The 14,675-nt window shown below is 38.7% G+C and overlaps 1 protein-coding gene across 2 annotated transcripts in view; it reads right to left on the bottom strand.

Moving 5' to 3' along the window:
* The window catches only part of ANGPT1 (angiopoietin 1), a 162,713-nt gene that overhangs the window by 71,837 nt on the left and 76,201 nt on the right, over positions 1-14,675 (bottom strand). The window contains exons 2-3 of one of the 2 annotated variants that reach the window (XM_060775770.2): positions 10,704-10,859; positions 6,514-6,635 (exon numbers count right to left, since the gene is read on the bottom strand). In XM_060775770.2, coding sequence (XP_060631753.2) covers positions 6,514-6,635; positions 10,704-10,859 — 278 coding nt within the window. The remainder of the gene's footprint in view (positions 1-6,513; positions 6,636-10,703; positions 10,860-14,675) is intronic. The other variant, XM_060775771.2, reaches the window with a different exon arrangement.

Genomic DNA, 14,675 nt, shown 5'->3' with positions numbered 1-14,675 from the left:
AGCTGAGGTCCAAAGAAGGACAAGAGAACTCAAGAACATCTGGTGGACAAAGAAGGCTGAAGAAATCCAACACCTGGCAGATACCCATGATGCTCAGGGATTCTTCAAAGCCACAAAGGTCATCTATGGACCAAGAAACCATGGGATACAGCCTCTACGCTCATCAGATGGAACCAAACTCCTGAAGGACCAAAACTCAATTGCACTACGTTGGAAAGAACACTACCAAAGCCTCCTGAACCGCAGCTCCAATGTGGCTGAAGAGGTCCTCTCACAAATCCCGCAGCAACAAACCAGGGACGAGCTTGCAGCACTGCCTAGTTTGGAAGAAGTCAGCAATGCCATCAGCCAGCAGAAGAATAACAAAGCCAGTGGACCAGATGGGATCCCTGCTGAAATCTTTAAAGAGGGAAGACCTGAGCTGACACACCAACTCCACCAGCTCATAGAAAAAGTGTGGGTGACCGAGAAAATCCCAGCAGATTTCAAGGACGCCACCATCATCACCCTCTTCAAAAAAGGGGAAAGAACAGACTGCGGAAACTATCGAGGTATCTCCCTTCTAACCTCCGCTGGGAAAATCCTCGCAAGAATCCTTGCAAACCGCCTTCTGCCCCTCTCAGAAGACATCCTCCCAGAATCCCAGAATGGCTTCCGCCCCTCCAGAGGAACAGTGGACATGATCTTCACTGCAAGACAGCTCCAAGAAAAATGCAGAGAACAAAACCAACCTCTGTACATGGCATTCATCGACCTTGCAAAGGCATTCGACACAGTGAATCGCAGCGCTCTCTGGACCATCCTCCACAAAATCGGGTGCCCAAGCAAATTTGTGAACATCCTGCGGCTCCTCCATGATGACATGATGGCAACAGTCTTGGACAGCAGTGGCTCCCAAAGTGACCCATTTAAGGTGGAATCAGGTGTCAAACAGGGATGTGTTATTGCCCCAACTCTATTCTCCATCTTCATCGCTATGATACTTCACCTTGTTGATGGGAAGCTTCCCACCGGAGTGGAAATAATCTATCGGACAGATGGCAAGCTATTCAACCTCAGCAGACTGAAAGCCAAAACCAAGGTTACAACAACAGCTGTTATAGAACTCCAGTATGCTGATGACAATGTCGTCTGTGCGCATTCAGAAGAAGATCTACAAGCCACTCTAAACACCTTCGCAGAAGCATATGAGAAGCTCGGCCTGTCACTGAACATTGAGAAAACCAAGGTGCTGTTCCAGCAGTCGCCAGCCAATCCCTCTCCAATGCCAGTAATACAACTTAATGGTGTCACATTAGAAAATGTGGACCATTTCCGCTACCTTGGCAGCCACCTCTCCACCAAAGTCAACATTGACGCCGAAATCCAACACCGCCTGAGCTCTGCAAGTGCAGCATTTTCCAGAATGAAGCAGAGAGTGTTTGAGGACCGGGACATCCGTAGGGATACCAAGGTGCTTGTTTATAAAGCTATTGTCCTCCCAACCCTGCTATATGCCTGTGAGACGTGGACTGTCTACAGACGTCACATGCAGCTCCTGGAACGTTTCCATCAGCGCTGCCTCCGGAAAATCCTGCAAATCTCCTGGGAAGACAAGCGGACAAACGTCAGTGTGCTGGAAGAAGCAAAGACCACCAGCATTGAAGCGATGGTCCTCCAACATCAACTCCGCTGGGCCGGCCACGTTGTCCGGATGCCTGACCACCGTCTCCCAAAGCAGTTGCTCTACTCCGAACTTAAGAACGGAAAACGGAATGTTGGTGGACAGGAAAAGAGATTTAAAGATGGGCTCAAAGCCAACCTTAAAAACTCTGGCATAGACACTGAGAACTGGGAAGCCCTGGCCCTCGAGCGCTCCAGCTGGAGGACAGCTGTGACCAGCAGTGCTGCAGAATTTGAGGAGGCACGAGTGGAGGGTGAAAGAGAGAAACGTGCCAGGAGGAAGGCGCGTCAAGCCAACCCCGACCGGGACCGCCTTCCACCTGGAAACCAATGCCCTCACTGCGGAAGAAGATGCAGAGCAAGAATAGGGCTCCACAGCCACATACGGACCCACAAGGAAATCCATAATGGAAGACCATCTTACTCGTCCAACGAGGGATCGCCTAAGTAAGTAAGTAAGTAAGTAAGTACACACAAAAGGTGTGGTGCCATGTAACTGTACAACTATAGGAAAAGTTCTTTTCTACTGTGATTTTATCTATATACTTACGGTGTAATTAATAACACTAATACCACTACTACTACTACTACTACTAATCATCATCATCATCATCTTTAATTGTAACTCACCCTATCTCACTGAGGGGACTCAGGGTGGTTTTCAGCAGTAAATGGCAAACATTCAATGCCATAAAACAATAAAAAACAAATAATCCATAACAAATGATAACAGCTAATCAATAGATATAAAGTTAAATATGAAATTAAATTACACATATAAATCAACACAACCTCCAATGCATTGATTTGAATGTCAGACTTAAGAGTCTGGAAAACCATCACTTGACCCTTTTTTTAAACTCAGCCAAGGAAACCACTGAGCGGGCAAGTCACGCTTTCAACCTCAGAGAAAGGTAATAACAAAGTTCCCTGAATAATGGATTTGCATTAGGGTCGCCATAAAAACTGCAACACACAGGGGTTCAACAACATCTTGTTCTCGGAATAGAATATATTGTAGATGGAATTTCTTTATATGTTAGAGAATATGTATAATAATACCCTCCCCTTCCACATCTCCAGCAATACAATAGACTCCTGTATATATTTAATTTACTAACAAAACTCCATGAGCTATATATCATATTTTTCTTTATCTCCCATCCCTTCCCCCTTTTCTCTCTCCTTTTTCTTTATTTTATAAAACTGTGAAAATGAAGTAAAAGTGTGTAAAACAAAACAACAACAGCAGCACATCTGATTTTTCAGTTTTTTAAAAAAGAGAACATATCGTGACTTACTGCAGCAGTACCATTCTTGAAACATAATTGTGCCATAGCAATTTAGAACTTGGAAAAGTTACTTTGTGGATTACAACCCATAATCCCTCAGCCAACATGCCCAGTGATCTTTCCAGCCTCTGTATATTTGATAAGGCAGTGTCAAAAGCATGCCAAGGAATGAACAGCCCTAGTATCAACATATTCCTCAGCATCAACATCTTAAAATCAAGCATGTTAGGGCTAATTTTTAAAAGCTTGTGAGTAGCTGAGTATGTTAATCTTGTTGTTCCAGTTTAATTACTTTAAAAAAATACAATTTTTCTTCAATACTGACATAAAAAACTGAATGTTTCAGTTTATGAAATTCCAAAACAGAAAGCATGATCTTTCCTAACCACTCACTTCTTCATATTTCCTTATTAGAGTATGCTTTATTCTCATTTCTTGATCTTGCCTTTGCCTCCCTCCTTAACTATTGCATATTAATATAGATGTTTATTCAAGGGTCCCTTTTCTTTCCACATATAAGCTTCAACTATTTCAACACACTACCATCCATCTCAATGTGAAAATCAACGTAGCTGCTGATAGGTCAAGGCAGGGCATGTTTATTTACTGCCACACATATCTTAACACCATGACACATTGTTAAGGTACATAAATATGTCTACAATATTAAGTGCCCCCTATCATCTATGTGAATCTTTGCCGCCTGCACATTCTAAATAAATACTTATGCCTAAGCTGATAATTGGTGGGTCAATAATGCAGTCAGTAGGTCACTGGGTTAAAAAGCCACACACACTCCTACTTTGACATTGATGCTTTGCAATGGTTTTCCAGGTAATTCAATAATATGGGAATGAAACTTGAGATAACACATTAGCTTAAAAGGGTCCAGTTTTCAGCCTATTTTTCCAGTTCCCTGTTCTGCCTCATCACAAAGGTTGCATTGACATATAATTAAAGGACCCTTCATACTTTGCCAAAGCAGTGGAGGGATGCTTTTGGATAACATGTTCATATGCATTTCATAAGGGGCTGAATACTTGGAGTCATGTTGCCAGATCAACAGCTCTTTACATCGAATTGTTGCACCAAATCTAAATGAACAAATAACAGGTGGAAAGAACATATACATTTTCCTCCTTCCATGTATTTTGGAATAAGGAAATGCAGCTTAACCAACATTTTTCAAAAGATATTCACAGTGAGAAATTGGCTACTGTTGTTTCATTTTCTCTCTTCCAACTGAACTCCAGAAAAGTAAGAACGAAAGAAATCCATCTTAGAATTTTATTACTGACGATATTTTTGATAGTGACCTAAAACAGGGGTTCTCAACCTGGGGTCCCCAGATGTTTTGGGCCTACAACTCCCAGAAACCCCAGCCAGTTTACCAGCTGTTAGGAGTTCTGGGAGTTGAAGGCCAAAACATCTGGGGACCCCAGGTTGAGAACCCCTGTTTTAGGTCACTATCAAAAATATCGTCAGTAATAAAATTCTAAGATGGATTTCTTTCGTTCTTACTTTTCTGGAGTTCAGTTGGAAGAACTGTTGATTTCTGGAAGTTGTGGGCCAAAAATATCTGGGGACCACTGCCCTAAAATAAGACTAACTTTTTTCTGGCACTGCCACAAATGCAAAATAGCAGTCACAATACTTTACTGCTGTTGTAACTTTAGAAAACTTATTTGGAAGGGGAGAAAGGATCTATTCTATTGCCTGCTAATAGTGATCCCCCCCCCCCAATATTGCTCCTAGAAAAAATGGTGAAAGGTACTTCCAGTCGTTCTGTTAACAATGAATGTGAATGACCTCAACAGTCCAAATATATTATTAACGTTTATTTGTTATTAATTTTTGTTAATATTACACATTTTCTCCATAAATGTATAGATATGTTGCCACATTTGTTCCCAAACATTCAAACCAAAGAATGAAGATACACTGCAAGGTGCTCCACACTTGCACTCATGCTTCTCTAATGTCACATTAAAGGATGGGAGAGTAGAAAAAATATGGAGTACAATGTCGAGGAACTTCCATCTAAAATGGCCATTGGGAGTTTAAGCTCCCAATAGTAACTTTACTAATCATTTGGACTTTAAAGTGATTAACAAATGATCAAGTTAACTATTAACTGAAGTGCAAGGAGATTAACTTATCATTAGGAATCTGATGGTATCCATTTAAATTGTATTCTAGTTTCCTCAAAGCAATCCAAGAAAATACAGATCCAAGAAAATGAAACTATCCACATGTGAACCATTTATTAAAAGCCCCCCTGAATCCATACACACTCATTTGATATCCTGGCTCACTATTTACAAAGGATGATGCTGTTTCCGAATCCTCCAGTGACATTTGCAACTTTTGCAGGCAGGGATAAGGGGAGAGCTGAGAACGTTGTCCAAGAAATGAACATTAACTGATTTCAAAGAACACAAAAAGGCTTAGTGAGTCATTGAGATGAATCAGAAATACATAACAATATCTAATTTCATTTTTGTGCTTTTATGTGGAACAATCTATGTATTTTGTTAAGATATTAAGAACAGCACAATGCTCTGTTGAATAGACTCTAATTAGTCACAGAGCCAACATTCTTGATCAGACCATATAGAGGTTTTTTTGCCCCCTTTTTCCACTTCTGGGTGAGGCGTGCCAAGCACCATCAGGCAACACTGGCTTGGTCCCACCACCATTCCTCCTGAAGTGGAGGGAAAACATTGCAAGGCACTTTTTCTGCCACAATGGAGAGAAAAGTATGTTTTGGGTAGCTCTGGCAGAAGCATCTGCATTTTTTCTCAATTCATCTATCTAATGGGTACAGGGCATCATCCACACCATGTGATGGGAGAAGAAGGGAGGGCACACTGGGTGCCATGAGGCAAAACAGCATGGTTCCAGGAGCCGTGTGAAGAGGTCCCTTTCAGGGTTGTTGTCTCTTGGGCATTATCATGAGGTTCACTCACAAAGGAACTACTGTTAGTAAACTATCTTCAGCAGATTATCTGTAGATTATCAATTGGCATAAGCTTAATAACAATTGATAATCTACAGGTCCACGGTCTTCCCACTGTTAAATAATTGGCTTTCATGACACTACAATTCTGCTAACTGTAAACTAGTTCTCAAGAGACAGTTTGGATTGAATTTATTTAATAAAGCCCCCTTAAAACATATGACAATTTATTTTCCAAATACAGCTTTTATAAATAATGTGGTATGACAGCTTTCTAGTTTCAGTTCATTGAAACAGAAAATAAAAATCAACAAAGTCATATCATTCCACTGGAATATAAATAGGGAAATGCCTTCCTGCAGATGGGGTTTTGATAGACAACTGACTGAGCAGTGTGTGAACAAAATGCTGTACTGACACAATTCCTCTTACATTCTTAATTCTACCCTATTAAACAAAGGTTTAACAGGGTAAAATTTGGAATCCTTTAATTGTGCCATCTTGTATGACAGGAGGTTGAACTAGATGGCCTTTCATGATTCTATAATTCTACATATTAATGGTGAGTTCAACATGATCCAAGATTTTTCCCCCACTCACCTGTTTTTTTCATGTATTTTGAAGATCTCATGTGTCTGTTGCAGCAGTTGTTTCTCCAGCTTGTAAGTAGACAGTGAATTCTCCAACAGCTGAATTTCTAATCTGGAAGTCTGATTTAACACCTGAAGGAGGCAGACAACATATCACACATAGGCATTGCAATAAATATGGATATCTATGTGCCTCCCCCCTCCCACCTGCACCAAGAAAAAAGATAACACACCAATGTGGAAATGGGATTGATTCCTGCAAAGGGAATGACCCATCTAAATGTAATTTAGGAACCAGCATATAAAATACATCTAATTCTCTAACTCACATTATTCCTCACCACTAACCAGCCTTGCTAGGGCTGATGGGATCTGAGATTCAGTGTCATCTAAAGGGTCATGCATATCCTAGCCTTGATATAAAGAACAGCAGCGCTACAAAACAGAAAAAAATGCAGTCTGAAGTTTTCTTCCTGTTGCTACAGCAAAGAATATAAACTGTTCATTGTTCTTTTGTAAAAAGCATCCTTACCTAAAAAGCTTGCCAAGGTAATTTAAATTCAAGCACAAGGAAACCTGTTCCCCAGCTACTGTTCTGTAAACAGAATTTCTAATGTATTATTATCCCATGGTTTCTCTTTTGCTGTGTTTGGTCTAAGCTTATTTATAGCAGGCTTGCAGTATTAGATATTGTGTACCTCCATAGAAGTAAGTCTACATTCTTCCTTTGTATGAGATTTCTTTTTCCTTGAAGTGCTTTGGGGATTTTAGAATCTGAGGCAAATAGCAAGGCTCATCATCTTCTTCCACCTCTGAATTCCAAACAGAGAAGCAAACTGGATTGCAATAGAATTTTATTTCAATACTCTCAATTGAACAATGTATTTAATTATCCATGAGTTTGCTACATCATTTATCATATACCAGTTTAGGACGTTGAGGAATAGTCCAAAAGATTTAAAGCCTCAAGCAAGGATTGGAGAGAAACATAGCTGGATTGATTCAATGTGTATTATAAATACTAATTTTACTGTTTTTACCCACTTCCCATTTGCATCAGAACTGTAATTAAACATTAAAGGGAAGCTGAGAAACTTAGTATATGGTTATTTTTTGGGTGCTGGTTTGTATCAAGCATAAAATCTAACCTTGCCCTCCGATTGTGGGACATTCCATGAAACTAAAATCATGTTCTGCATTGGGTACCATGATCATATAATAACAGCCTGGGGAATTCCAGATATTTAAGAACAAAGGTGTCTCTTTTGTTTTTACTAAATTCACCAATCTGTGCTTACTTTCTTTTAATGCAGAGCAAATAGCCTCTTCATAAGTCCCAAAATATAACATTTTTGATCCAAAGATTTCTTGCTCTCATATTCCATTAGCTATAGGCCAAAGTCATCTTATCTGAAACTTTTATTAGCCATTCTATGGAAAATTAAGATGCTGAAAGCTCGAGTAAGACTATATTGTCCTTACCATGTGTATATTATCTCTAGCTGAACTAAATTAATTTTTCTTTCTTGTGTAACCAATCTTGTTATTCTATATGTTGATATGCTTTTAAGCATTCATTTTGGAAATGTATACTGTAAACATGGTTCCAGGCTTGACTGAATATATACATATATTCTATTTCAGACATTCTTTTGCTGCAACTAACTGGCCAAAAGAATAATCACATATATTCATACATTTTTAAATGACAGTCTGATACACAGCAACTGCTAGATACCATATGTTTGAAACTGTGGAGATTTTGAATTGCAGACAGTGATAAAAGTCAAATAGAAAAAAAATCAACAGATTCTCAGTGAGGTAGTGCCAAGGTGATGTTTCCAAAGCTAAGATGGTGAAGTTAGGGAGTTAGATCTCACCTTTCTTTAGTCTCGGGCCCAGAGTTTGATGAGTTACTAACAAGGATTGAAATGAGCAACCGGATATTCTCTGGACCACATAATCATTCTACAGTATATACTTACAATTGTGATTTTATTCCACTGCATCCAAAACCCTGAAACCATACCACCTTTCCCAATCACCTTTAATTACTTTGGTAGAGGTACAATACAGGTGGTGGCTGAAATATAGCAAAATATGTATGCCTTCATAATCTGACTTTTGTGTGAAAGAAAAAGAACTTAGTAGTTTCACCCTGAGCTGTTGTAACATTACAACATATGTATATTCATTGTACATCAGTAGCTAGAGGAGTGACTGATGTACCACAGCCTCAATATGCAATGGGTACTAATGCAAATCTGGTCATTTCCAATCCATAGGGCATTAGAAAAGTCCAATGAACATCACAAATGGTCAAAGAGCAATACAAGTGCTCTAGGGGTATGAACAGTTGAATGCATATTAAAATACATCCAAAAATATTTTCCAGTGTGTCTTCACAAGCAGGCCTGTAGCCGGGGGGGGGGGGGGGGGTAGGGGTTCAAATCCTCCCCCCAAAAAAATTCAGGTTAAAAAAAACCTGGTTTACTCATGAATTTTAACTGGTTAACCAAATCCCCATGCTAAGTCTATGAGATGCAAAAAATTAAGAGTCCCTCCAGAACTGCAAGCACTATCTCAAGCAAATATTGACAATTTATTCATACTGTCATTACTTGTAGCAATAGCTGATGTAGCGAAGCAAACAAGTTGGGGGGGGGGGGTGTTGAATGCTCTCATTAAGGAGGCCAGACTTGGTGAAGGTGGTTGACAGGGGCGGAGCTGCAAGCTATTGAATGCTGCTCTGCCCCCTGCTGTGCTCTTTGCGTCAGCATGAGCTAGGAGGCAGGTTTCAACCCCCTACCTGAAATTTTCAACCCCCCCCCAATTTTCAACCCCACCCAAAAAAGTTTTCTGGCTACAGCCCTGTTCACAAGTGCCTAAATGACATGGGAAATGCTGAATGAATAGGAGAGTTCCCAGTAAGGATCAGAAGTAGTCCAACAGAGGTTCAGACATCAGTAGAAAAGCACAATAGAGAAGCTGAAGGTTCAGGTTCTCTAGTCAATTACCAGAGTGTATACAGTATAAAGTTGAATCACAATCTAAGGTATGTCCAGAGTTCAGGGACACGAGATAGCAAGAGTCCAAGGTCATCGCTTCTAGAACTGATATTGCAGCCAGCAACAAGGTGCCACCCCTGAGCTTTTTAAATCCTAAATTCACAGGTGTTACCTGTTATTGGCTCTCTTCTCAGCCAATCTCAAGGACTTGTGATACTGAGACTTCTGTCTTCACAGGTTCACAAAAGCTGGAATGGTAAGCCTGCTCAGAGGAAGTTGCATGCACTTGTTCTGCAAGCTGAGAAGTAGTGACATGGTTGCTGCTTCAAAGCTTGGCTGAGGGAGCTGTTGGGCACTGCTGGCTTCCAGGTCAACCGCTGAGCCTTCCACCAGCATGTCCTCCTCACTTTCCAAGCTGTCCATGACATGTTGATGCACATAAGAAATGTCTGATTCTCATTAGAACACTCTTGCCAGTTCAGACACAGGCTCTCATAAAGTCTGTGTAGATGTGCCCTTTATGTGTCTTTTCTACAGTGGCTACCTCTTTTTATAAAACTTTTTATGATGCATAAACTGTAAAAGCATCTCCTCTAGGGATTAAAAGCAGTGGTCAGGAGTAAAAGGGACAAGATGATTTCTTGGTCAAACTGAGGAGCTTTCAAACTACTTGCATTTTTTTAAAGACTAATCACAGTTTGGGACTTTCTCTGCTTAAGGTTTGTAGACAGCATTTGAAGGTCAGCAAACAACTTTTGAAGCAGAAGACCCAGCATTTTCTGAGTAATAGCTATTAACTAATATTACAGAAATTGTGGGGAAATTCCCATTTCTGTATTTTAACAGAGAAATCAGCATTTTCTGCCCAGAAAACTAAATACCAGATGCAATAAAAACTCAGTTATTAAATCGAGACAATGCAAAATGGATGTGCACTGAAACTACCTGTTACAAGCATGCAACACCTCAATAGGATTTTCATGTGTTCTCTGTGTAAAGCTATTCTTGTGCAAAAAAATCTGTTTTTGTCTGCAAAACAACAATGTGTGAATTTTGTGCAGAACAAGCCATGAATTGCAAATTTTCTCATCAGTTCAGAATGATGGAGATACATTTTTTTTGCCTTATACCTCAAATTTGTATGCCATTTTCCTGAATTCCTGTTATTGAATCTAATAGTGAAAAAATGTACCTGTGTTTCAACATCTGTAAGCTTTCTTGTCTGTTCTGCGGTCTGGCTGAGAAGGCTTGTCCCTATCTCCAACATGGTGGCTGTGTGGTTCTGGACAGCATTCTGCTGCATCTGGGCCATCTCTGATTTCATGTTTTCCACAATGTAATTCTCAAGCTATGGATTATGGAATAGAAATGACCATTAGTTTAAATCATTGCATTTGTATACATTGACATTTTATAAAGTTTTTTCTATTTCAAAGCATCCCTCAATATTACAAGAAAACTGGAAATATAAACAAAGAGTCACACATTAAAGTTATACCATAAACCAGTGGTTCTCAGCCTGTGGTCTGTGGACAACCAGTGGTCCGCAAGAACGAAAATATGGTCCGCAGTCTCACCATTACTACACTGTTGCCTCAAAACCACATGGCAATGAGAGCAACTGATCTCGCAAAACCTCCTATAGTGCCGAGGCAACAGGGGAGTTGAGAGGGGAGAGGCTGACTACCCACGAAAGATAACTACTACAACATCAGCTCTAGATTATTAAATATGGTTTTCTGTGGGCAAGCAGATGGTGATTATATGTTCTGTATCATAAACTGGAGCTGATGTGGTCTATTCAATGCAATTTTCTGAATCAGCACTCCAAATAACCAAATTGAATCTAAAGTTGACCAAATTCAGAACCCCTTTGGTACTAATGTTGGATAGTGGTTCCTAGTCAAAGTGGCCCCTGGTCAAAAAAAGTTTGGGAACCACTGCCAGAATATCATAAGATAATGCACAAAAGAGAAATCAACAAGAGTCAAGAGCCTCAATAGAACCATATGAATTCAGAGCACTCAGTAGCCATTTCTGAAGATCTGACCAAATTATATGGTTTTCAGTAGATATTAACAAAAAATGATGGGGAACATGCAGCCCTTCAGATGTTGTTGCTTACAGCTTCCTTTGTCCCTGACCATTGGCAAACCAGAACAAATGCATTGGGACTTTAAGGCAAAATGATCTGGATATCCAAATTACTCCCTACTGAAATGTGTATCTACACGATAGAATCAATGCAGTTTGAATCAATGCATGGACTGTCATGGCAAAAGACTATGGAATCACAAAAAGTAACTTGATCACAGTAGTCCACACAATAATAATGCCCCAATTCTGTGTGTACTGCAATTGGACTTAAATATGTTTTTGCATTAGCTATATCAAGTGCAAAATATATCAGAGAGAAAGTATTTACCAGTATACCAAAAAGACCCACTTCTCAGAATACAAGGATAAACTTCCTTTAAATTACTGCCAAATTCTGGAGTTTGTTCCTTTGGGGGATTTGATATATTGGCACTCTATCAGTAGACAGGGATTTTTTTAACTCAATGATCTAATTGTTTATTACATTTCTTTTCAAATGTAAGAGCATTTTTCTTCCCAATGCAAGGAAGTCTTTGGAAAACATACCATTTTTGAGGATTTTTTTTTTTTGTAATTTGGGACATTTGCTGCATAAAATCCATAGGTGGCCATTTTACTCAGATAACAGCATTACTGAACTATTATTTTCCATACGAAATGCTGTTTTCTGTGCAAGAAATGCTATTTTCTCTGCAAATCAATTATGAGTGATTTTTCAACTGAATAAATCCTCAATTATATCATTTTCTGGACAGAAATTCATATTTTCACACTGAAGTATTTTCAACACAGAAACTTCTGTTTTCTGTTAAAAGAAACAAAATTTGCAGACAGATAAGAAGACCTTTTGAGTTAATGGACACTTGATAAAGTAGACGAAATTTCACTTATATCCTTTTAAAAAATTTAATGATTCAATCATATATATTTTTTGTTATTTAGGAACTCCCAGAGTAGGGTTCAAATCAACTTTAGTTACTACAGGTATAATAAACAGATTTAGACTCTTTAAAATGCAGTGCATTGTTTTTGCACATTTTCTGAAATTTTAGAATGAGGAAATATGTATAGAAATTTAAATTTAATTTTTAATTGTTTTTAATGAATGAAACACCAATGAATGGGGAAAAAACAGGAATAGAACCCACAGATAAGGAAAGGAACCAGACCATATTCACATCACCATGAGAAATGATTCTACCATAGCACATTTTATAACTAAAATTGCAATGGAAATTATATCCTTCCATCCTCCTTCCAGATGTCAATATTTGCTGAGTTATTCCTCAGACATGCACTTTTCTTGAATTTCTATAGTTACTGGGACATGCCATTTTCTCAAATCCCAAGACATGTTTGAGCCTTCCTCCCATTTTTGAGACTTGTTCATATATTAATTTATTTTAATTTTGATGGAATACGTTTGGTCAACACTATTCTGACTTCCTTTCTCATGCTTTAATTTTCAGAAATCAATACCGCTAGCCTGAAAACAAATAGTCATTGCTTTTTCCCTTGTAAATCATTCAATGAACTTTTACACAACAGCTGATATAACAGCCTGTGTGATGAGCCATATAATAAAGTCAGTCGGGTCCAGATGAACTCTTACCTTTCCCGTGGCCTTTAATGTTGCCTTGGGGACTACCAACAGAGCCTTCAGTTATGACTGGAAAATGCATTATATCTTTTACACACAGAGTTATTAATTTATTTATTGTGGGGGCAAAGATGAGCTGAGAAGTGAAAGTCCTGTTCTGAGAAACCCACTATCACAACTAGAGAAAAAACATGCAATGATAAAAAATAAATATGGAATTATGATTTCTAGTGGGAGTGCAAGAGAAGGAAATATATCTATATTTATATATAGAGAGAGAGATAGTTAATAAATAAATTATAACATTGTCACAGACACCTTTACAAAAAATGTTTTCCATATATTCTCATAACATTCTGATGATTCTTGTTTTCCTGTCTTTTACATTTCTATATTTTACTACGTATACATATCCATTTTTCCCTTTCCCTTTTTCTCCCTGCCCCTCCCTCTGGGAATAGTTGTACCTCTGTTCTTTGTATTATTTTATTTATTCGATCATGAAGATTGTCTGATCCAGTTCTTTATATTTTCCATTCTCATTTCATACACATGATTATGCAGATCCTAATTTCATGAGGCTTGGCTGAATATCTAAAATGAGGGTGATAAATCCTATCAAACAATTATTCACTAAATACATACTGAAAATAAAAAAAAACCAGAATGCTTTATCACATTTCTGAATCAGTGGAGGAAGATTGCATAGAATGTAATGTTGAAATGCCAATATGAAATTTGTATCTCAAAAAGTTTTTTTTTCTGGTTCCCTCTCCTCCATTAGAACCTGTGCTTAAATACAAACATTTAATCTGTAAAAAACAAAACAAAAAACCTTCTGCTTCTTTCTCAGCTTGTCCCTACGTATAGGCATGGGACTGCTTGTTTTTTAGTTTCCACCTTCTCAGTTTGCATGATCCACCATTTTCTGCCACCACTACCCCCCTCCCTCATTTCACTCTATTACAATACCTAATGCCTGTTTAATTTTATTTAGTTGTGATAAGTTTTTCGGGCTGTATAGCCATGTTCCAGAAGCATTCACTCCTGACATCTATGGCAGGCATCCTTAGAGGTTGTGAAGTCTACTGGAAACTAGGAAAATTGGGTTTATATATCTGTGGAATGTCCAGGGTGGAAGAAAGAACTCATGTCTGTTTGAGGTAGGTGTGAATGTTTCAATTGGCCACCTTGATTAGCATTTAATGACCTAGCATTTTCAAGGTGTAACTTGTTCCTGTCTGGGGGGATCCTTTGTTGAGAGGTGATTAGCTGTCCCTGATGGTTTCTTGTCTGGAGTTCCCTTGTTTTGAGTGTTGTTCTTTATTTACTGTTATGATTTTAGAGTTTTTTTAAAATACTGGTAGCCAGATTTTGTTCATTTTCATTGTTTCTTTCTTTCTGTTGAAATTGTCCACATGCTAGGTGTATTTTAGTGGCTTCTCTGTGTAGTCTGGCACGGTAGTT

Source organism: Anolis sagrei, chromosome 4 (assembly GCF_037176765.1).
Source record: "Anolis sagrei isolate rAnoSag1 chromosome 4, rAnoSag1.mat, whole genome shotgun sequence".
In the NCBI taxonomy this organism is placed as follows: domain Eukaryota; kingdom Metazoa; phylum Chordata; class Lepidosauria; order Squamata; family Dactyloidae; genus Anolis; species Anolis sagrei.
This window is presented reverse-complemented; position numbering and strand designations above follow the sequence as displayed.